Source organism: Ixodes scapularis, unplaced genomic scaffold, assembly GCF_016920785.2.
Source record: "Ixodes scapularis isolate PalLabHiFi unplaced genomic scaffold, ASM1692078v2 PGA_scaffold11__112_contigs__length_91849675, whole genome shotgun sequence".
NCBI classification, from domain to species: domain Eukaryota; kingdom Metazoa; phylum Arthropoda; class Arachnida; order Ixodida; family Ixodidae; genus Ixodes; species Ixodes scapularis.
Window position 1 is genome coordinate 14,831,917 of NW_024609837.1, and position 24,715 is coordinate 14,856,631.

The 24,715-nt window shown below is 47.5% G+C and overlaps 1 protein-coding gene across 2 annotated transcripts in view; it reads right to left on the bottom strand.

The window, feature by feature from the left end:
* Positions 1–328: 328 nt before the first annotated feature.
* LOC8043501 (ankyrin repeat and IBR domain-containing protein 1) overlaps positions 329–24,715 on the bottom strand; it is a 40,720-nt gene continuing 16,333 nt past the window's right edge. Inside the window, exons 12-22 of one of the 2 annotated variants that reach the window (XM_029972766.4) lie at positions 22,828–22,958; positions 22,424–22,558; positions 19,927–20,013; positions 18,298–18,510; positions 14,621–14,851; positions 10,196–10,373; positions 9,073–9,180; positions 8,118–8,235; positions 5,360–5,494; positions 4,996–5,069; positions 329–3,736 (exon numbers count right to left, since the gene is read on the bottom strand). In XM_029972766.4, coding sequence (XP_029828626.2) covers positions 3,588–3,736; positions 4,996–5,069; positions 5,360–5,494; positions 8,118–8,235; positions 9,073–9,180; positions 10,196–10,373; positions 14,621–14,851; positions 18,298–18,510; positions 19,927–20,013; positions 22,424–22,558; positions 22,828–22,958 — 1,559 coding nt within the window. In that variant the 3' untranslated portion in view covers positions 329–3,587. The remainder of the gene's footprint in view (positions 3,737–4,995; positions 5,070–5,359; positions 5,495–8,117; positions 8,236–9,072; positions 9,181–10,195; positions 10,374–14,620; positions 14,852–18,297; positions 18,511–19,926; positions 20,014–22,423; positions 22,559–22,827; positions 22,959–24,715) is intronic. The other variant, XM_029972767.3, reaches the window with a different exon arrangement.

The following is a 24,715-nucleotide window of genomic DNA, read 5'->3' on the forward strand; positions in this document are numbered from 1 at the left end:
TAAAACTGCTAACATGACTCGATAACCGCTAAATATCCCGCCAACCGCAGAACGGACATTTCTCCCGCTAGACAACTGAAAAAAAAACCCTAAATTTAGTGGGAAACCCGCTAAATTGGGCAGCACTGGCACTAGCCCGGCAATCGCAGGCACAGATTAAAAGGGCAAGGGTGCGCAAGCTACTGCCCAGAACAAAGGGTATCCATTCACCTAGGCTCGAAGAATTGGGAAATGTAGACACTACAGTAGTGCTTCGAAGTGTGCCCAGAAACCACACCCCAAACTGCAAGCAGATATGACTGCCACATCAGACACAGGCTCCAGAAAGCACTCTTCAACCACGTTTATTGTGCACTGCAGAGAAAAACACAGCCCGTACAATGACAAATAAAAATGCAACGTCTAAAAGGAGAGCTACGCGGTACTTCGACAATCAAGCGTTCAGCTCCTAACTCAACTTCTCACGCTTACACAAACAAAAAAAACGTAGCTGGAAGCACACCGCGTTGCACGGGACGAAAGAGCGTTCGACGAAAACGTCGATCTCTCGGTTTCTTTTCGCACCATGCGCGTGGAGCGGTCGGAAAAAAGCGCAAAATACGAGCGCATCCCCGGCGTCATAAGTTAAAACCCAGTCTCAGAAAGGAGGAACAATGCCTGCTTCACGACCAGCCAAGGCACTTAGAGGTAAGAGAAATGCTTGGCGTCCCGCAAACACAGGGACTAGAGTCCCTCGCGGCCCGTTCCCACGGGGCAAACGAGCGACCAACGCTCCTCGCCGACATACTAAGGAAAGCAACTTCTACTACGGTGCCTGCCATGCGTCTCCGACTGGTGTGTGTAGTGTCCCTTCCGTCCACGGATCGAAAGCAGTTCCGAAGTGGCAAAAAATGACGTCGCAAAAGCCGGAGTGTCATGCCGACGGTTGGAAGTGGAAGTTCTGGCAAAAAGCACGAGCAAATGCAAATGTCGCAGTGGCTGTGGCGTCCCAACCCCTGGCTGCCAATGCTCCTGCAGACTGTCACAGTGGAGAGTGACCTGCCGCGGAACAGGCCAGGATCGCGGCCGGCGACGACGCGACACTTTTGTGAAGTCGTCGGGCATTATTCGAATGTTGAGGGCACGGTAAACACGCCAGTCGGCAGACGACGCAGTCTCTTAAGGCTTTTGCCCACCTGTCGGGCATTTATATGCCGACTTAACGCGGCCTCGATTCGATCGGTCTTGCTCGTTACCGGTCCGTTATATTATATTTCCTTAATTTCGCGCGGCCTCTTCTTGTTTGGAATTCATTTCTTTTTCAACGAGCTCAAAATTTGAAGCCTATGCTCAAATATTTTAATCTTGCGACGTATCGCCAACTTTAGTTGAAACGTTCAACCAAAGTTTTTGGGAAAGTTTAAAAATGAAGCGGCATTTAACTTCACTCGAAATTGTCAGGGACGCCGCACTTCCCAAGATAAGCGGTCGCTCACACGGCACCGCTTCTTATCAACCTTTCTTAGGCTTAAATCTAAGGAAGGACGATAGTGGCGTATCTGTAAGCAGCGCTTGTGCAACGTTTGTCTCGTAAAACAAGGCTATGAGAGCAGAGTTCAATTAGGCGAACGATTGACAAACCTTACTCACCAACAAAGTGAAAACAAAGAAACAATGTTACTGTCGAAACGTGAACAGACGGCAGCAAACGGATTTTCCCACATCTGCGAGACGCGTTGGTCGAACGTTTGTCCGAAGGACGTGGCTTTTAGGAGGGATCGTCCGCAAAAACGATGGAGTCATCAGTCACTCTTGCGGCGGGCACACCCCGCCCAAACCACTGAACTTCCCATACACAACGCAAGGGGCGTCAAACAACGCGTCGGTTTCGATCCGGCGAAACCAACCGAGCACCCCAGAGGGAGTAGAAAAGGCTGTGCCCTTAGAGAGAAGTAAAAGAAATACTGGGGTCACGCTCAACCCTGTGCTACCAGTGGCGGTGCCGACAATGCCAGCCACACGCATGCAGATACAAAAAGGCATTCGGTACAAAAATATAACCCCACCGAGAGTATAGCTACTCCATTCGGGAGCACAAAGACCACTAGCCACGAACTACCTAACACTTTAAGTTAAAATCCCGCCCGTTTGAAGCGCGGAAATACTGCGTCGGCAGCGTGGTTCCGTCGACGCACTTCACTTGTGTACATACTTCGGTGTGTGTGCTGCCGGTTCTTCTGCTGCTTCGACCTGTCGCTAGTGGCAGTACACCCAAGTCCAACCCCACACGGCTTATTGAGACGAAAAAAAAAAAAAAAATCTTTCTTTAAATCGACAATATTGAAGCTAGTGACGCGGAAAAGAGAAACTGCCGAACTTTCAGGCACTCTGTCTATTCTTCGCCGCGGTCATACACTACAGTGGCAAAACGGTGTCGGTTTAAATGCCTTCAACGCAACTCGTGACGTTATGCCCGCGTCGTTGTTGCGCTCTCCGCAAGGGCGGTACGTCTACCGGCGCGTCGGAAAGAGGCACGGGTGACCGGAGGCAAGACGCGCGAGAGCCGCCGTTACCAGCAACGGCGGCTCTCAATTACACAACTTGGCGACGCGCTTCTAAAATACGGCCCCGTACTACGGACCGGGCAGACTAGTGTAGGCGGGGCATAGTAGCGGCGATTGGGGTCGTGCCTGAAACCAGACACGACCCAAAACGTTCGACAGCCTCTGCACACTCTAAAAAAAATTGTTCCTTTAAAAAAGGGACGAGGAACGCGTCATGAACATTTGTCAAGCAGACACGCAACACACACACAAACAGGTTGGCTACTATGATTATGGTTCTCGATCGCCCGGTTTTCCGTCTTTCCGCCGGCAACTGAGGTTGCGTTCATTTCCATATTCGGCGGAACGGAGACGTCTAGAATTATTTTTTTTTAGAAAAGTAAAGGTGCGCCAGACTCATGCCAATGGCGCGCCGCCACCCAAAATAAATTTGGAATTAAACTTTGACGACACCTAACCGAATTTCGACTGGTTTCTGTAGCTGGCACGGTCGATCAAAGACTCGGAAAGTTTTGAACGTGCGTGCCCGCAGAGTAAGAGAGTAACATTTTCAGCAATCTCCTTGTGTCACTGACAACAAGAACGGCAGAGGACGTCTTTGGGGTGCCCGGGCTCAAGTACGCACTCCGTGCCTTTCACCGCACTTTGACTGCGCGCGCACACCCAAGGTGTACACGACGAAGCATTCTCCAAGGTAGGAAGCATGCGCAAGAGGCAGGACAACCAAAACCCCTCTCTGCCGTCCCCTCCTTGTTAACGACTACATAAACTTTTCCCCGACCAAAATCTCAGACTTCTCCGAATCGCCTAGAATTTCACGACGACACTAGATTTCCCCTACCTAGTAAATGGCACGTGAAATTTAAAGAAAAATGAAGCCCACGCCATTCCTTACAAAGGACCGCAGCTCAAAACTCCAGAAACAGACGACCCACTGCCCCAAAATGCCCAAAAATAGGAGACTCCCAATGGTAGAGGTTTGACGCAGGGGAGATGCCTCGGATGGGACCCTGTGGGGGGCAGCAACACCCGACGAGGTCGGTTTCAGGGTCCCTTGGACTGTGTGCCGAACAGCTGCTTGTCCAGCTTGTGGCTGTTGTCCGAGGCACCTGTGGCCAGGTTTCTGGTCCCCAGAGGGCGAACGCCACCCGCGTCCCCGACACGCCCCGATTCTGAGGACGGCGTGGCGCCCCCTGCCAGAGAGCAACATCGGAGTCGGCAAAATTGATAGATCCAGAGTGTCGTCAGCTCGTTCAATGCCGCAATGACGGTCATTCGTCCATTTGCAACACTCTAAACTTACGTGAAAATGGCTCGCGGGCACCGTCGTTTTGATGTACGCGGCTGTACAGTAACGGACGTGATATTTTTTAAGTTAGACTCTTTGCACTTCACACTATGTGTTGGGGACCACCCATGCCGTTTTCTCCTGCAGCAAGTTGTTTTACTATGCGGAGAAACAAAAAAAGCGTCCTGTCCATCGGGCATACTGGTGGCAACGCTGATCCTACACAACAATATGGTTTCATTGACATTACTGCGCTCTGTTTAAGCGTGACTAGCCCAACTGGGCCAGTGACAGTGACAAGACACGACATGTGACAGCAATACACAGCAGGAGCGTCCTTCATACATCCATTGTCATGTGCCTCACGCCGCCTCTCCGACTGGCTCACCGGAGCTTTTGCCATTTGCCAAGTTATACTGAAAGGGAGCGCGAATCGCTCGGAAGGTCAGGGTATCGACACTCCTCTTGTTTAGTGTTGCCATAACATTCATTTGCCCGTTCACGTCCCGTAGCACATGTTTTAATGGTGGCAGCTCACTGTAGGACGCTAAAGGGCATTTGTTTCAAAAGGCAATCTCTGGTACCGCTCTTCCCAACCATGTTTTCATGAATTTCGTTTGCGGCACAAACGGAATGCTAGTCTTTACACCTTTTGGCAAAAAAAAGTTTTAAGCAACATTACAGGCCTTTGTCAAGAAATTAACTGACGTTCCTGGTCTAGAAGCCCATGCTAAAGCTACAAAAAAAGAAAAGCCCAGACCACCTATAAGCAGACCCGCCTGAATCAGCGAAAGTGCCGATCACCAATTTCGGATGCAAATCTAAACTGCTCAAACATTCTTTAACAGACTGCAAAGTTCCTCATGGATGCAGGTGAGCCAGTTAAGAACAGACATTTTTTAACCCTGGAAAGTGGGGAAATAGAAGAACGGGACTGCACAAATCTCTAATACAGGACCACACCAATCTCCAACAAAAAGTTGGAAATTTGTGTTGTCCTGTCCTTCAGTTTTCCCACTTTCCTGGGGCACTGCCAGAAAAGTGTGCACAGGTTGTCAGAAGCACAGATAACTCAGTCAATCAATTAGTTAGTTCACAATTACATAAATGCCACCAAAGGTAGAAGTAAAAAGGACTGATTAAAAAGAGGAAGCATTGGCTTACCGTATGGACTCGCTGGAGACAGTGCACCCCCCGATCCCCCTGCTTCCTGCCGTTCCGAGTTAGTATCTTGGCTTCTGCCAAAACAAGGTGGTTTCGAGCTCAGCCTTTGTCCAGATGCGCAGCGTAGAATAAACTTTTTTTTGCATGGACTAGGCACCGGGTATGGACTACGCACCGGGTGCAAGCTACCTACGGAAAAACATTTTCCTTTAAACTTAAATTTGCGGCTGCAAATCGTAGTCCAGAAAATATGGTACGCCATCACAACATTGGCAGACAGAAACTAGAGCGACAAATTGAAGACTTGAACGGCGCCAATAGGGGAAAGCGCTCCAGGCATCCCAGATGTGTGTTTGTGTGTCACCTGCCAGAACCCGCGTGCTGCCTGTAGTGCTCCTGGATGGCCTCCACGAGAGCTTCTGCCTCCGCCCTCTGTTCTGCTAACTGCGAGCGCAGGGACTCTGACAACATTCCCGCATCCCCGCTGCTCGCTGGCTCTCTGAAAGGTAACCGTTCCAGTTTTACTTCCTCGCTGGGGATGTCAGAAAGGAGGCAAAAAGCTGGGTAGTACCATATTTTTGGGACTATGATTTCTGGATTATACCATATTTTCTGGTGTATAAGACACACTTTTTTTCCACAATTTCGGCGGTGCGTCTTATAAACAGGTGCGTCTTATATACTAATTTTTACTTAGAAACTTGCAAAAAGTGGTGAGTGCGTCTCAACGATGCGTCTCATACATAAGACGCACGCTTTTTCTACAACTTTCGGTGGTGCGTCTTATATACTCATTTTTACATAGTAACTTGCGAAAAGTGGGGATGCGTCTTATATACCGGAAAACATAGTACACGTTTAAAAGTTGAAATCACTCGCGGTGCGGACAATTCACAAGTGCAGACCATACCAGGATTCACTTTTTCTAGATAATTCGTTGTGATGGCACGCACGATGGATCTTGAGAATGGCAGGGCATGTTAATGATGAATTACGTATGTTACAAGCTTTCTTCTATGTTCTAATAAAACAGGCATCCGTCAAAATGTGCTGTGTATGAAATTTTTTTTACGTGCGGGCTAGGCAACAGGTTTAAACTATGCATTAGGTGTGAACTACCTAAAGGAAAACTTTCTTTTTCAACTGAAATTTATTTTTACAGATTATACCACAGAATCCTGAATGGACGCCCGCCTCCGGGAGATTGCCCATCCCATTTCTTGGGCTGAATATCCATAACATATAAATTCCAGAACATAGCTCACCACCCCGATTCCCGCCAGACGTCAATCATGTGATGTCCGACAGGAATCAGATCAACCACGCAATCTGCGGTAGCGACACGTGTGACAAGCGTGTGTTCAGCAGATGTTTCTGCATTTATTGCAAAAGTGACACGCAAAACTGCTGAATCTGAAATCTGCAATGTCTGTTCCCGCAATATGCAAGTTTGTAACTCATTCCCGCATTTTTTTTTTTTCTCTCCACAACCCCGCGATTTGCAATATCCGTTCCCGTGACATGCCATTTCGTAGCCGATTCCTGCGTTTCATTGTATGCGATCTGTGTGCACGATATTGGTTCGTAGCGGTTTCTCGCGTGTTTATCGCACCGTGAAACATGAATTTGTCATGTCCGCAATCCACAGCATCCGTTCTCATAACAAGCAAGTTTGTACCGGGTTCCTGCGCTTGTCCGCAACCTGCGCATGCAACATCGGTTCCTGTCACACCCGAGTTTGAACCAGGCATTTGCGTGTTTATCACACCACTTAGTGCGTATCTGCTGCGTCAACATTCTGTAATCTCCTTTCCCGGGACAGGGTAGTCCGTAGCAAATACCCACCCGTGTATCGGACCATAGAACGCAAATGTGCCGTGTCCGCAATCTGTGGTTTCAGTTACCATTTCAAGTGGTTTGTAGCAACCCCCACTCATGTTTGTGTTTATCACTAGTTTCTTTTTTAACATTTTTCTGTCGCATCTTCAAAGATTGTTTACCCCATATTGTTCACCATTTACCTCTCTTGATTTTGGCTGGGCATTCGTACGGCATTTTACGGTAGTCTGGAACATACCGTGCTTGTGGCATCGACCACATGTACCCCGGAATTTGCCTGTGTTTTACATATCCAAACAACCCAGAGAGTTCTGGTGAAAGAGGACTAGTTACAAAAAGTTAGACAATGATTGTGCAGCGGCTAGAGTTGCCAAGCGACACTAGCAACCTCAAAGCACCCTGCTAAGGTATGCTTGAGAGGGGCTTCAGGGCAGCCAACGAGATGGGAGAATCAGGCAGTCGTGCATAATTAAAACATTTCTAAATGGTTTACTGCATAAATTAGAGCAACTTTTGAAACGACTCTAGATCCGAATATTGAAATGCTGTTGAGAAAATTCGGGGAGGCCATACTTAAGCAAAGAGATGACAAACTGCTGGCATCTCAGGACAAGTGTGAAAAACATTGCGAATATACGGTAATGTCTTTCTTTGCTAGCTGTGCAGTGAGCGTCTTTTATTTTTTTATTAGAATCTTAACCTTAAAGTCAGTAATGTAAACATCCTAGAAAATACTAAAAAAATGAAAACAGTTTCACCAACCTATGATTTAAATAGACATCAAGGAGACAGGTGAAGCAAGAAAGTTTATCCAACATTTCCCCCCCCCCCCCCTTATTGCCTGCCTCTTCCCCCCCCTCCTTGTGTCAAAATAAACATCCCATAAAAGATGCAACAAGTCTTATAAATACTCAAATACTGGTCCCCTTGAACTTTAATAAATGGAGCAGAATGTCTTTAAGTTCATGCACAACTGCTCCACTGCACAAAAGTTCCACTTATCAAAAGACAAGAGGACCCCTGTAAAGACATGAGGAATACCAAAACATTTTATTCGAAACTTCTTTTTAAAAAGATTTGACCGCATGTCGCTCTGACAAGCATTACCATATCAAAATGGGCCGTTTGATAAAAATGCAGATTCCCGCGCAAAAAACCTTCCAACAGCTCGTAGATTGTACAACCCGAGAAAAAGCTCCGATTCATCGGGAATATGCTTGCCCGTTCCAGTGACCCATGCAAACGCACGCACCCACAGTTACGCCCAGTACAAAGAGACTCACCCATTCTTTTGATTCTGCTCGAAGCGACGCTGGTCCTCGATCATCTGTAGCCGAGACATCTCGAGTGCAATGAGAAGGTCCATCGAGAACTCCGCCTCGTACCGCGCCGGCCGCACGTCTGGAAGCAGGCAACCGGAACACCCGAAGGACCCGTCAAAAAATGCGGCCTCAGTTTGTCCGAAGCAAGAAGGGTGTGCATAGCACAGCTGCTCTGCATTCGGAAAAGCGACGCTCCGTCCGTGCGAGTGTGGACACTCGTCGGAGCTCCGATTGGAAAACATAGAGGCATGGTTTAGCCTGCAACCTAGGAGCCTGGGAATTCCCCGAAGTACCCTTAAGGCCCGTTCACATTCTTGCAACCGAGTACGACCGAGAGAAACCAGACCGGTTTTTAAGCTTCTTGCGACCTCTTAGGACCGGATGCGCTACAGCGGAGCTGGTCCTACGAGATCGCAAGAGGCTTAAAGACCGGTCTGGTCTCCCTCGGTCGTACTGGGTTGCAAGAGTGTGAACGGACCTTTAGAGGTTCTCTGAACTCCTAGATTTCCTCGACCACGCCTACCTCAAAGCACTTTTTTTTTTTCTTTTTTTAAGCATTATTTTAGCAGTCTTGAGCTTCGCTGTTTACTACCGATAAAAATGTTCAGCCAAACATCTTTTGCCTCGCTGCTTTTCCCTCCCTTGCCTCGCTGCGGGGCTCGATAGCACCCGTTTGTCGGTCGGTCGCTTCTTGTTGAAGAAAGTCGTACTACTCAAATGGGTCCTTCAACGGAACATTGCAATACCTAGTAAGCGTCACTGGCATCCGACAAAGACGCAGCATTGCGACGATTGAAAACGCTAAAAAGACGTGGACCGGTAAAACAAGACACACACCGCAGAGCACACTTGCAACTCATTGTATTATGAAACCTGCAATAAACAAATGTTGCGCAATCTGAAGCCTTGCACTCACCCTTGTTTCTGTCGAGCCGATGGCACTTGAAGGAGCAGTGCTCGTGCATCTCTCGCGTCCTGGGGTTACGTGCCCGCGGCCTGCTGCAACCATCCCTGGCGCACACACCTGTGGACGCAACAAGCGTACTCAGTGCAGGATGCCTAGATTTTTAAATAAAAGAATGAAAAACGTTTACAACTCCCTGTAATGCCCAATTAGAGTCCAGCTGTTGAGGAGGAGGGGAGGGTACAGAGAGGAGGGTACCCTCTCCTCCTCTCTCGTGACCCTTGTGACGTCACGAGCGAAGGTCATGTCACGATTGAAGGTCACGTGAAGGTTGTGACCTTCGTCATGACCTTCACTAGTGACTCTAGGGACCCTCGTGATGCCACGTCTGACGTCATTATGGTAAAGGTCCTATAATGCAATGCACGGTTATGTCGACGAATGTCGACGACGATGGCGACGCCGCCCAACCTGGAAACGGGTGCCTAAGAGCTGCGCTCTAATAATACACCATAAGTGGCTTGCCGAGAGCTTCTCGAGGACGCAAAATCCGTGAAATCCCATCGTACTAAAAAAGACAATAGTATTTTAGACACTATCTTGCTGCGTGCCAACTGAAGGGAGGACAACTTTTCTAAGGCGGTGCTCAGACGCAAACAGCAAGTTTCTTTTCAACACCCTCGCTGATCTTTCACAGTACTTGCTGTCGACCTCCAGACCGTTCCCTAGACTGTCCGACCTTACAACGCAAGTGATGGCACTAGTGAATTTTCTCTTGAATTTTCTACATGAACTATTCAAGAGCCAACCTACCAAGCATTTCAATTCGAGGATTTTCGAGGCATTCAGGACGCGAATCTCACATTCACCACATTTCTGGGAACCACAACAAGACGACAGTATGGTGCCTAGAAGGCATCGTTGGCTTGTGCATTTACCGTCAAATCCCACCTACACATCGAAAGTGGTCCCGAAGATGTGACAAATGCCACAGCGGGAGCCGGCATAGTGCAAGCCGGAAATGTGCTCCAGACACTGTAATGACAGAGTTTGTTCTCGGCCCACCCTGCAACCGCGCCAACCTCAAAAATAGTCCGGGCGGACGGTGGAAAGAAACCAGAGGCAACAAGCCTACCAAGGACATCGCCGAAGAGGTCTTCTGCATCCTCGTCAGCCGAGGAGTTGCTGTCGTTTTCAGGAGGCCAGTCGAAGAGGGCGGCAACGTTGGCGTGGCATCCTCGGACGTCCTTGACCCAAGGATCGTCCAGCGGGGCGTCTCCGACAGACTCCAACAGCGCCAGCAACACTTGCTCCTGTGTCGTGTGGGACGGAGAAAAATCCGTCAACTCACCCCTAGGCGTTGAAAACAAGGCGGCATACACGATAATGTCTACTCCTTACCAAGTTTTATTTTTACTTATTCATTTATACAGAGTGTCTTTTATAGGATTTACAAATTTGTTTTAGAAAAGCGCATAATGCAGTTTGTGCAGGCGAGTTATACGGCCAGAGGCACATAATATAGGGGGCTAATCGTCACGGAAAGTCGAATAAATGACTATAACTTGTCAATTCACTTTTTATTTAGTGAAAATAAACATATGGTTCCAATTAGAAGTTCACTGAACGTTATTGAAAATCACTAAATCAGTAATTTTTAGAAAAACTGAGCACATGGGAAGCACAGTAGCATGCTATAAGTTACCACTCGTCCAACAGGCACAAGGCTGGCAGCAAGAAAATATGGATGATAGGGACACTACGGACACTATGAGTGCGTTATCACACCCGTAGTGTCTTGCGCCTTCTGCAAGAGTGGTAACTTTATCACTCCACTGTGCTCCCCATGCCTATGAAAGCAGTGCGCCAGCATCCACCATTGCCGCTGTCCGCATCTACTGTTCCGCCCCCATCTGGAACACTCGCAAGAAGCGACCACGAAAGAAGCAAGTCAGCATCCGCCATCGCTGCCGTCCGCTATTCTGCCACCACCTGAAATGTCCGCAAGATGTGACCATGAAAATGGCACGTCAGCGTCTGCCATTGCCTCTGTCCATCTGCTATTCTGTCGCCATCTACCTATAGTTGGATCGCCTGCAAGACGCGACCATAAAAATGGTATAGCATTGCATCATGCACAAGCTACGGTCCAGTTCAGGTGTGTGTAAAGTGGCTAAAAGGATAATAAAAACAGAAAAAGTGAGCGATTCTTCCAGCTTTTCTGTCACAGTTGTTTTCTTACACAGCATCTGCCAGCAAGGCGGGTGAGTGTCATGACTGGGGCCCAGATGTTTAGGCCATTTGCCTATAGATGCCTATACAAATACCTAAATGCAGCCTTTAAAAATTTGTTTGGCTTTTTCTAGGTTTTGTTTAAAAGGGCTCGAGGTACACCTAAAGCACTTGTTATGAGTTGTGAATGCGAAAGCATGAATGTCGTTCTTGTGCACGTTCTCGTGAAGTGGCTGCACCGCGCTCCGGAGTATGCTCAAGCGGGCTCTCTCTGGGAGGCCCCACCAGCCATACGCTTCATTTTCCCGGCACGCTCTGGCACGGACACTTAGCGCCATGGGGTGGCTCTCCTGAAACTGACGCACCTTGGCCAATGGGAGCCTTGTTCCTTGAAACTATGGCGCACGCCAGCCGATGGGAGCCCTCCCTATCCCTCAGATTTCGGCTTCACTTGGAGAGGGGAATGTACAGTATAGACCACTTACAACGTAACCGCTTATAGTGCAGGACCGGGTATAACGCGGTTTTTTTAAACCACCGGTTCACCTCCCATAGAACTCCATGTAATTACATACCGCTTAAAATGCAGGCGCGCGAAGGGAAATACCGGTTATAGTGCGGTTTTTGGCACAGCCCGCCGACCGCGCCGACGACCGGAGCAGCGAGCTCGCTTCCCTGTGCGACACTAGATAACGGCGCTGACAGCGCGAGCCGCAAACTGCACTCGCGGGGCAAGGAGGTTGCTCGAAAACGTGGGGAGAAGCGAAGAGAGAGGCTTCAGTTGCCATAGCGACGGAGGGACGCACGCACGAGTCGTTCACGTGCATGCGTCCCTCCGCTGCGTTGGAATCAAAGAAACAAACAACCGCAACGACAGACCAATCGCAGGTCGAGGAGAAGTGTTCGCGCGCGTTGTATGCCAGTCGCGGGGGGCCGGCTGCTTCTATTCCGCAAACATGGCATCGGTTGTGATCGTCGTCGTAGACTGCGTGCATCTCATCGTTCTGCGTAAAAGCGCTATCCTTGGCTGTGAATTTTCGTTGTGTATCGCTATGATAACCCAGCACGTACTAGAAGTGAAGATCCACCTACTCGTGCGGCGGTGTCGTGGCGGCGCTCTCAAGACGGCAGAAACGCCCGTGTCGTCGTGTTTGTTTACTTCGACTACAGTGGTGATTTCTAAGCATTTGTGTCCTCGAACATCGCCCGGATTTCTTATTTGGCGCATTTCATGCGTGTGCTCAAGTTCAAGGTATTACTGGCGCGTACCGTATGAAGAATGCGAATTTTCACGCGTTTTCATCTCCGGAGAAAAGTGATTAGGGTTAGCAATCCTGAACGCTCGCAACGTCCGTCCGCAACCCGCGACGCCGTTAAAAGACTGCGCCAGGCAAAAGCCGCTCATTTCTTTCAAAATGTGTGACTCACTTGAGACAGAACTGTACTAGTCTGGTGAAATAAAGACTGTCCTCAAACTAAGCTTTATTTTTCATCTAACATAAAATAAATTCTTTTACAAAGGTAAGTTGTCTCATGGCATGTATTTTGGCCTGAAAAATTGATGTTTTGGTTATAGTGCGGTACCGCTTATAGTGCGGATTTTCGCAACTCCCGAGACATACGTTATATGCGGTCTACACTGTATTTGTTGTTTGGCTTGGCTTCTTGCGCGGCTTCAGAGCTTGGAGCCTTCAGGTCGCGGTTTCGATTTGCTCCACTGGAAGAGGGGAGTTTAGCTACCGTTTGGCGCGGCAGTTGATGACGGCGTAATGCTTTCACATTAAAAGTGCCTTTTTATTCACATTTTCCTAAAGACTGTGCCAATTTATAGGCTCGTATTTGCTTTTATGACAATCCACCAGTTTTTAATTATTTTGTCCTACCTAAACAAAAATGACGCAAGGTGGGCACCCAATTGATTCCGACCGAATGGCTCGCTTACCCATGTAGGTGTCCTCTCAGTTCTAAAACCACAGTCACAATCACGACAGTTGCACAATTCACAAAGCAGTGGGGCCGCTGTTACGGGAACCAACATCTTTATTCAGCATCAACATGCTCAAACAGACATATCAAACCAGATCAAGTGAACTAGTTGACATGAAATGCAAGGCTTATGCCGATTCCGCAAATAAAAAAACAACCTGCCCAATGCTTCCCAGGGTGTGTACTTGCGACAGTTGTCTGCTGAAAACTACGTCAATTGAGGAGACCTTGTCCTAAGCAACTCAGTGAATGCAAAATGGCTTGCACTTGTAAAAATAGTCGAGCACGAGGAGCTATGTGGTGTTGCTTGTAATCGTTTGAAACCAAAGTGGAAAAGGCAATGTCGGGATATTTTTGAAAACAATAATGACTATATCTAGTAGATCATTTGTTTATCAAACAAAATTATGTCGAACAAAAAACTGTTACAGCACAGAGAAACAATTTTACGACCAAGATTTCACACATCAATCATCTCTCCAGCCAACGAGAGGTGCAAGCAGTGTAAGCACTGGGCGGGGCTTAGCGGGTCATGACCTCCACCTAAATTGGAACCAACAACATAAATATTCAGCAAAAGTTTTTTTCTTAAAGGAGTAGGGAAGATGGAGCATTAGCAGAAATAGGGAATTCCTTAACTTTCCGTAGTGAAATTGGGGAACTGGTAAAAAAAAGGAATTCCCCAACTTTCTCTAGTAGAGTGAAGATGTTAAGGAGTTGTAAGGAATAGGGAATTCCTTATCCTTTAAAAAAAAAGATGAAGAGGTTCTTGAAAAAAGGAAAGAATTAGAGGTGAATTTTAGCATAGTTTTGTCCTGTGAATTTGAATATCACACGCATTTGACCCAGACGTATCGATCGACGAGAATAAAAAAAAGACAAAACCAACCATCGGGTGTGATGTCATACCCAGAGGTTTTAACAGTTTTGCACGTACCACTTGTGAGGGACCGCACGCAGCGTTTTCGACCACTCGGGTAAGACTCGCGGAAGGTGCGGATGTGTTGAGATTTCTATATAATATGTCACGATTCCCTCCTCCTACCAAACGTGCCATAGCCTTATTATGCACCAGCCCTATTTCATCAGCCCAAGTTTGAAAGCGCTGTAGCGGCTAGTTGGCGCATCAATCTAAGATATAATGATATTAGTGATCCTGGAGGCCAAATGAAGACGATTTAAGCGTTTTTTTTTTCTCAAATACGGAACCACTTCAGTTTCCCTTTAACTTTCCCTAATGAGACAGGGAAGCTGAAAAATCGTCAGGAATAGGCAATTTTTTAATTTTACCTAAGTGGGAAAAATTAGGACACAGAAAAGTGGAGGGTCGAGACCCACTCACGTCTTCGGGAGGGTCTAGCCCAAGCACAGTCGGGTAGGGCCTCTTCCGAACTCCCCGGGGGGCTCTGGGTGGGCTCTCGGGGGGTACCAATCCCTGGGCCACTGCCCGCAGCAGCTCCAGGCGTTTACGCGCCACCCTGTCAGTCGCTTCGACCACGACTCGCCGAGGGCACCGCAGGTGGCGCCCGCACAGCATGCCGGAGAGCTTGCCAGAGGCTTCCTCGAGGTCACGCTAGGAACAAACAAATGGCCGTTCCCACACCGTGTCTAGAGCACAAAAGTTGTTCCAGGAAAAAAATTATGCCTAATTCGAAAGCGAAGCTCGTCACGCACGTTTGAGAGTACTGTAAAGTCGCCGACCGATTTTTCGGGCAGTTCTGATTATTCCGACGTTTTCGCTGAACCGCCACTCACCCCATAGAGTTAATGTATAACAATGACCGAAATTTCGGACGCCATAAAGCTTATTGCTCGATATTTCGGACGTAATTTGCGTAACTTCCTCAGTTTACAGCCACAAAACGGCCACCGCGTTAGCGCCCGCGAGTTTAGTCGCCACCATTTTGGTTGTTTGGATCTTGCCCTGTAGTCTCGATACCATGTCCTACGCAATAAACAAGCTGGGTTGAGGCTATAGTCGGGTTTTCCGGTTCCGCCATAGTCAACATGGCCGCTGTTCTTCCAGTCCTTCTCGTAATCCGTGCTTTTTGAGTGCGACCGCGGTAAAAGCAGTTGTCTGCCGTTCTTGTGGTCTTCGAACGCGAAAGTTTTTTTGGCGATAGGGTTAGTATTGAAGCAAGCTTGGTGGAAACGTTGTTTCCAAATAGTGCCAAATGGCGCTGACTTCAACTTCGCTGTTTGTGCCAACGAAGGCGCCGACAAAGCGCACCACCGTGATCAAACAGATAAACAAATAAGTGAAAAGTGAACAATATAAAGCGGAAGTTGCACGAGAACTCAGACTTGACATTAAGTAAGAGGTAAGTGGCCAATACGCAGCGGAATACGCGCAGAAATTTTATAATTTGGCTGAAATCGATTTTTCGAACCACTTAATTATTCAGACAATTTCGGCACCCCCTCCAGTAAAAGAAAATCGGTCAATGACTGCATCGAACTGTTGCAGGGTGATCGGGACTCTGCGCTCAGTCAACACTGCATGGAAGAATGAGCCTTTTTACCAGTAAGCTCCCGCACGTGCACTAATCCTCTCACCCGGCCTTGCTTCCTGCTGTCGCCATATACGGAGGGCGCCGTCCTTCCACACGGTTAGTGTTCCCAGCATTCATCCTAGCTCATATTTCCTCTTTTTTGACAGTTCTTTTCTAAGTATCAGTAGTATGGGGCATTAAAAGCAACGAAAACCGATACAATGGTATGTCGCCAACGCGTTCCGACCGGCGAAGGTACGTTGGGCTGCCCTTTGTTTCCAAGTCGAATCTCGTTGAATCAAACTCAAGGGGGACCTAAAATTTGTTTGAATTAAGCAAAGTTTGAATTACAGGGAGTTTCCTCCCATAGAGACGCGTAGGATGGGACCTGCATGTTAGTTTGAATTATCCGCAAGTTTGAATTAAGAGGGTTTGAATTAACGAGATTCCACTGTAGTTAGCAGACAAGCCCCCAGATGGCACTCATAACTCAAACCCACGCAATAGAATTTTGATGTTGTCACAGCGAGATTGAGCAGACGGAAATTGGATGCGAGCACCGTGTCGGCGATCGGCCGGGCTTTGCGTCCAATCGGTGTGTCAAAAGACGCTAGGCAAGCCCATGTTCGGACGACTTCTTCCAAAAAAGCCATTGCACTTGTACAAAGCGATACCGTGTCCCCTTTCCGGCCGAAAGCGAATAGCCGTGATGCCATTTTTAGGCGTACACTGTAACAGCCTGCCGCAGAAGCAAGAACGGCATCATTGGTCGCTTTGTTTCTAATAATGCCAGCGCACTGTGCCGCCAATGACTGCGAGAAATAATTTTACACAAAAGGGAGTGCCCGTTTTTTTGTTTCTTTTAGATTTCGGTCGGACAAGCATGTTTTTCGGGGGAGAAAAAGCTTGGATAGTTGCCGTATAGAGATGGAAGGGAAGTCTGATGGCTCCCCCTCGGCAGCCGAAAGAGCGTTACCGGACCTGCCGCATGTTTTATCACGAGTGCGTCAAAGTTTTAAGTTTCTGACTAGTCTTCCACGCACCGTTAAAGTCTCGTTCTGCGACCTGCAGTCTGCAAATCGTCAATTCCTCAGTTGGCAACATCCCACTGCTATGACGTTCAATGGAGGAAGCAGCGATGGAAGCAGCATTCAAACTTTTGTAGCAAGTCTGTAGTGGGCCAAATGTTAATTTTGCAGCAGCACCTGATGCTTTTGGAGCAAGTGCTAGCATGTACGTTAGCACGTTACTCGGAAATTAAATAATAAAACTCATCGCAAGTGCCCATCTTTGATGATCACCGAAAAGGTTCATATTTCATATAAAAACACATTACATTTTTTTTTCTTTTTGCAATAAGAATATTTGTTTTAAGCAGAAGGATTAGGTACTATTAAGAGGAAAAAAAATGGTTGAAATATCCGCTCCTCAGACAAATAAAGAGATTTTCGTGCGGAGCATGTGCAACACTTCAGTTTAGACGATGCATCTCGTCACCCTCCAGCACAACCCCCGTAAAATCTCAGCACAATACACGCATAATCAGTAAAACGTTGATTGATGAAAATACATTCACCTAGTTTATAGGAATACCGCAAAAACGAACACCCACAAAAAGTGTATAAACTTACATATGTGCTTCGAAACGACCATCTCGCATTACTCTGCGGCATATGAGCAGTATTGGAGCTAAACTGAGTCAGAATTCAGTGTAGTGACTTGTTGATCGACTGACGGTTGGGTGACTATTATCTTTATTAAAAATGTAGGTCTAATTTTTTTTAATTTTCTTATTTAGTTTACTGTTGGTTGACCAATGCTACTAGTGAGCATAATTTTGGAGACCTCAGAGATAAGGCAAATGCTCTCCCCCATCAGTCGCTGCTCCTAGTGCTCTGATGCGGAGCAGTAAAGCTTGACACGTGTGCTCCCGTGCAAGGAGATGAAGCTCGACGCCAGCGGCGGGGTGCGTGTTTTTCAGAAACTTCTTCTACACCCGCACACGTACTACTTGCTTGAATTGGTCCATCTCCTCACTTTCAGTCTAAGCCGAAGGGAAGTATTTCCATTCATGGCTACAATTGCACCGCAAGCCCTTTTACAAAGACCATCTTTTTGCTTTCATTGCTTAGCTCAAGCTCATCTTGGTGCAATTCTTCGCAAAAATGGTATTTTGACGAGACATGTAGCGGGTTTGCGATCGTGGCACAGTCCGGCGCAAACGCCGCAGTGCTTCCGTCACCAAGGAAGAGGAGGATGTTCGCAGGCATCAAATACTCTAGGCGGCGTCGGCTCAGTAGTGTGAGGAAACACAAGTGGTTGAAGTGTTCAAGGCTAGAGTTGAAACAGCAATGAGCTTCGTATTTGAACGATTAGGCTCGTGCACTTCCTTCAGCGGTGCCAACCATCTGTTGCAACGTCAGACTGCTGTGCTTCAGAATCCTTCGCTTTGTTTCGCTCGTGCACGCTTCTGTACTAGAAAAGAACCTAGCCATAAGCCAAAGACCGGAAGGCAACACGGCCTCACCTGCATCAGATCAAACACGGTGCGGCCGTAGCCGTCCTCGTACAGGTAGAAACCGTAGGCATACGAGCCGCAGAGGATCCTCCGCGCGCGCAGCAACTCCTGCACCGCGCTGCACAGGAAACGCGCCTGCGACTGATTCTCCTCCCCAGGGCCGAGCTCAGACAGCCAGAGCTCCTCCTTCTCTGCAGCCCGTTCCAGCAGGGCCTCCTCCGTCTGCAAAGAAATAAGTGTGACGGCAACCTCGACGCTGCTTCCGAGCTCAAGTGTTGTAGGCCAGGTGGGGCAAGGGTACAAACCGACACAAAGGGTAATAGAGAGGAGATCCAACAGACATGTCCCTAATGGCTAACTTTAGAACCAAACACATAGGGACAACAACACAAATTATTTTCTATTATTTAAAAACCGGAGACGAGCGGACAACAAGAAAGGCACAAACACACGTCTCAAACTTGACACGTGTGCATTTGTCCCTTTCTTGTCCGTTCGTCTCCAGTTTTTAAATTGTGCGTACGCTTAACCAGCTCAACTGTTTGTCAACTCAATTATTAAGGCTTGTGACTGAGTCAACATTAGACTGGGGCTCCATCAGTGTATGCAGCACTCGTGCACCACCTGCGCCCTGCACTCGACCGGGGAAGATGATGTCTCGTCCACGGGCTTTGTGGCGGGCAAACACCAAGCCCTGTGGAAAACAAGCTGGACAGAGCACCCTCATTAGTTTGGTTGTCAATAGCCACTACCATTCATCTATACAAATGATTCGGGGAAGTCTCCACACCCTGCCTCGAGCTCAAAAGTTGTTTCAGAAAAAAATTAAGCCTAACTCGATAAAGAATTTTCTACGTCTGCTCATGTCGCAAGGCAGAAGTGCAAGCTTGAAATTGCCTTGGAATAGCTGCAATGAAAAAACAGCAGTAGCAATGGGAGGGCTATGTATGTAGAGATGACTGACTTGGCTCATTTCCTATATAGTTTGTTTTCAAAGCTGCAAATTACGCTTGCAGCACTTTGTGCTTGTTGGTATGTATTACATCAGATATCTGCCCCCACAAGATTCAATAGAGTCATGAATTTAAACTTGTTAATTTGAAAAGACTGCTGGACCTATCCGAAAGCTCCACTTTTGCATGTACAGTGCGCCTCAAACTTAACGCCGCCACGGCATTTGCTGTTTTTGACAGTCCCTGCAGCGGCCGATTGAATCATGTGAAGAATGTCTGGGTTTTCGGTCTATATCCCATCCTGACAAGGCATCCCGAACGTTTTGGTGACAAATTTTACAGTAAGTAGCCGACACAAGCCCAGTATTTGGGAACCCAGTGGCGGTGTTAAGTTTGAGGAGCACTGTTCCTGCTCATTCGTGGCAACAACAGCTTGCATAAGGAGATGCAATTACGAGTTACTCGAATAAGACTGGCTCGGGTATGAAACGCTGATTTCAAGGTGTCCCAGAGGACTTCTTGCAATAAGAGCAGCAAACAACACCCCAATGCTAGCACACAAATCGGACATTACACATCCCCGAGAAGGATACAAATACAGGTCCTACACAAAGCAGCGTCTGTGCCATTCCACTGGTGAATGGGAAGAAGTGCAAGCAGTGGTGCAAGTGGCAATGTCACTCACCTGGTGACTGCTCTCGTGTTCCTTGAAATGGGTGTAGTAGTAGGCAAACCTCTGCAGTTCCCGCATCTCCTTGTTCTTGGCCTCGGCCTAGACGAAAAAGCACCACGATGGCAAAGTAGACTGTACAACCACACTAACCTGGAAATTCCTTCAATTTCCCTCATCATTAATAAGAAAACAATTGTCCACTTTACCGAGTCAAACACTTCACGTTCATAAAGCATGGACAAGGAACCGGTTTTCATGGCAGTAGCTGTTAGTGCCCCTTCCCAGGAAAAAATGCTCGTGTACGAACGCAAAACCCCACTCCATAGCAGAGGCACCGCTCTCCCTCTCCCCCTTCATTTCTCACACACGACAAGCCTACCTCTCGCTCCACCCCTTCCCCCCACCTGTAGGCTTCCGCTGCTCCGGAAAACACACATGATCACAAGGATTACATACCCTTCCATGACGTCCTCGAAATGGCAGGCAAAAGTTTCGCTATCATGCACTGTCATATGATTGTGTTTTCTTATATCATGATGTTTTGTCATTGTTAAATATTTAATGGTGAACAGTGCCTGCACAGAAATACAGCAGAGATGCAGAAGTTCAAGTAGGTCGATGGCGTGAGCGAAACAGATCAAATAAGTGATAAATTATTTGCTTTAAGGCAAATGAATTACTTATTGATCAATCAGGATTTTCCGATCTCACTGACAACAAGGCTGGCTTTTCTGCGACACAAGCTCCTTAAAGGGATACTGAACCGAAACTTCACTTTCGCGAAATAAGGCCGCAGAAGCGGGGAACAGGAAACTACGAACTCCAAAACATTACTCATACATCGATATCTCAAACGGAAGGCTGTACTTTTGGAAAAGAAGGGCGCGATCAAGCAAGGTCTTTAACGTCATTGTCCTCGTGCAAAATTTGAGAATGAGGGGAAGCGGCCTCGCTTCTCTCCTCGTTTCAGTTCACCAGCTCGACGGCACATAGCGAGGAGGAGAGGGAATGAGAATCGTGACGTGATTTGTCTCATCGGCCTCGTCAGCTGTGTTCAATTGCGCACTTCTGTTCCAAAAATACGGCGATCCATTAGAGATATTACTGTATGAGTGATGTTTTGGGGTTTTGCAGCGTCCCGCCTGTCCGTCTACCCTTGGTTCGAGAGCTCGAAATTTCGTTTCACTATCCCTTTAAAGCTTTCGCTTTAAAGCATAATGTTTCATCATAAAAATCGTGCAGTTAGGTCTGGAGGGCCTTGACCACTGGCAACCAGCAAATCTTTATGACATAGTGCAGCCAAACCCTGTTATTGCGAACATCGTTATAACAAATTTTTCAGATTTACAAACATTTCAAAAGTCCCCTACGAATGCCTATAAGTTTCAATGCAAAAATATTTCAATGCTATGAATTTCAAAGTACCGAATATTTCAAAATAATGCACATAATTTAAATTCTTTACTTATGCAAACAACACCTCAATCTTACAAATTTATATCAAAAGAGAAAAAGAAAAAACGGCCAAAAGCAATTGTGGTTAGCGAAAAAAATTTGAAGTTACAGCAACAGGTGCATTTTGGCTGCCTGGTGGCTCCCAAGACACCCAACCATATGGAAACCATCATCATCATCAAAGATCGACCCGGGAAATAAATGTGCACTAGGCCTAAATGTCTAACTTCGGATTCTTCTCCTTCAAGTAGGCTGTACCTCATCGGCAAGTTGCGCATATTCCTTGGAAGGCGTGACAATGTGGCCGAGGCTGTCCACAGGAAGGTGGACAACTTGGAATTGTTCGTCCTGCAGCGTTTGTGCTGTACCAACCAGGAGATGATCTCGGATTTCTTCCATTAACTGTGCCGTGTCCAATCGCATGAGGACTGAGCGGTGCCTGTGTCACTGTCAACGTCGGATCGTTCTTCCTGTAGCGTTTGTGCTGGACCTTTCCTTTCAGTAAATATGCAGTGTTCAATCACATGTAGCTTTTTTCTTTTTTTTTAAGATAAAACCAAGCATTTGGATATTCCTATTGCAAAGGTATGTTATCTTTGCTCAAATTTAATTACAATTTACGAGTTTTTCATTATAACGATATTTCAGAATAACAAACGATTTTTGTGAGTCCAATGAAATTCGTATCGAGATTTGACTGTACTAACTAAGGAGAAAAAAAGGGATTAAAACTTCGAAGAATTTTAATTAGCCTGCATTTATGAAACCTGCAAAGGTTGTCCCACGAGTAAACTCTTTATGAGGATGAACAAAACCCCCAAGTCCAAAGACAGCACACCCAAAAATGCGCTCACCAGGGCCCCAAACTCGAGACCTCTGTGCACGTTTGCTGTCCCACGCTTGCACTTTCCTCAATTTCGAGGCTTGTTCATTATGGTTAATCTTCACCAGAGTGTTTCCGCAATTATGTTTTGTTACGTCGTCCCTTCAAGATACCAGTAAATGATCCTAAAAATCCTATAGATCATGTAGTGTAACCGGCGACCTCTCTCACCTCGCTGATGATGGTGTTCGCCCTCTCCTCCGCACGGTGTACAGCCTCGAAGCGGTTGCAGCGGAAGTAGCCTCCAGTGGCAGAGTTGTGCTTGCGCCACGGATCTAGGCACACCCAGCAGAAGTCATGCTTGCACTGAAAGAAAACGCCAGGAAAATGCCTCCTTTTAAAGAACACCACCAGGGTGGGTAAAAGGACGGAGTGAAAACAGTATTCCATTTGAAACCAAGAAACTCTATCCGTGCCGAAAGAATAAAGTTCCGTGAAACTTTTCCGAGAATGTCCCCACGAAATGACGGCACTCTGCTGGCAATTTAATCATGTATGGCATATTGCTCACGCAAATCGGGTGAGGAGAAATTCCATGTAAACACCTGACTGCAAGTCGCTCTACTGGTGCCCACCTTGTAGCACTTGAGGTGATTGCAGCCCTCATTCTTCTGGATGGGAGACTTGCAGGAGGGACACGGCTTGGAGTTCGTCACCATCCAGAGGGAGTTAGCGGCATCCTCAGTGTGGCACCAGGCACTCTCCACTGCAGCGACATGCGACAGCTTCCTCAGGAGACGGAAGAGAAGACTCCAACAAAATTTCATCGCATGCTTCGAGGAAACGCCGCGCTACCATAAGATCCCGTAAGAACGCCCATCCAAAATGAAAAGGTAAATGGTGAAACATATGGGGTGGGCAACCTTTGGAGATGCAACAGTAAAATGTGATCGAACCACGCTACAAACCATGTGACACAGAGATTGACACCACAGACAGCGTACGTAGCAGATTTGCATTTCACAACGCAATAATATGCAGGAACTTGCTACAAACTTGAATGTCGCAGGAACCGATATTGTGCGCACAGATCGCAGACAAGAAATAGGCGTGAACCCGCTACAAACTTGCGTGCTTCACAAACACGCAAGCAACACAGCAAATTTGAGTTTCACAATGCAATAAACATGCGGAGACCAGCGACAAACTCGCTCATCATGCGCACCAATATCACAGATATTGAATAAAAGAGCACGGGAACCCGCTACGAACTCGCGGACAAAGGAACGGATACTGCAGAATGCAGACGCAGCAGACGAGCGTTTCATGGTCGGATGAACATGCGGAAGCCCACTGCCAACTCGAGTATCATGGGAACCAATATCGCACGTGTTAATCTCGGACAAGGAACATGGGACCTAACTATGAGCTCACACGTGGGAACGGACATTGCGGAATGCGGGCGCAGCAGGTTCCCGTTTCACGATACGACAAACACGCAGCAACCCCTACAAACTCGCTCGTCACACGTATTAATTCCGCAGGTCGCGCAGTTAAAGTGGTTCCCGTCCGACATTGCGCGATACCGACAGAAATGGAGGAGTGGGCGATGTTTAGAAATTTTCATGTTTTGGATATTCAGTCCAAAAACCGGGACGGACACGGGTGTTTGTACGTTCAGTAACCACGTTTGTTTCGAAAGCGAGAAGTCACTTAGTTAACTTTCTCACCACTGTAGATCAGAAAGTGGGGCAGCACGATACCACCGCTAGCCTAATCGGTGTGCTCCACACAGTAGTGACCATACGCCGGTACAATTCTCATCTACGGCGCCGTGTTGTTTCCAGACCGGTGGCGTCGCTGCATTTCCATAGGAGCTAAGCCTTTTTCTTTCTTTACTTTTTCCTCAGGTAAGTTCGCTCTTTGCAAATGTTATAAAAAAAATGCACCATCTGTGGGCAACGCTGCACAAGGTCGTAGCGCGATAGGTTAAGAAACCAAATTTTGCGGTCGATTTAAAGAGCCTGCCTTCTCCTTGAATCACCCGGTAGATCAAAACTGGCAGGCCAGGGGACTGAACGCAGAATGCCAGAGTTCTCTGCGGACCCCAAGCCGCAGTGCATTAACCCAGGACTTTTAAATACTGTCGAGACTGGTTATAACGAAGTCAACCGGAATCGAAAATCACTTCGCTATATCCGCTATTTCGTTATAACCGGGTTCGGTTACAACGAAGTGCAAAAGGGAATGGGAAAGCGTGATCGCTCTGCTGTAGCCGCTATTTCCTTATACCCAACTTTGTTATAACCGGTCTCGACAGTACCCCGGGACCCGGCATGACGCTATGCTCAGCGACACCGGAAAAAGCACTCAATCCCAGACTGCCTTGCGCAGTGACCCGCTCGCTCTCATCCAAGCTCCCATCATCTGCCCGTTACTCGGTCGGCTACGTAAGGCTTAGGCCACGTCTGCTCCGTACCCGCGATCTGCTTCGTCTGATCGCCGTCATGGCTGGCTTTCGAT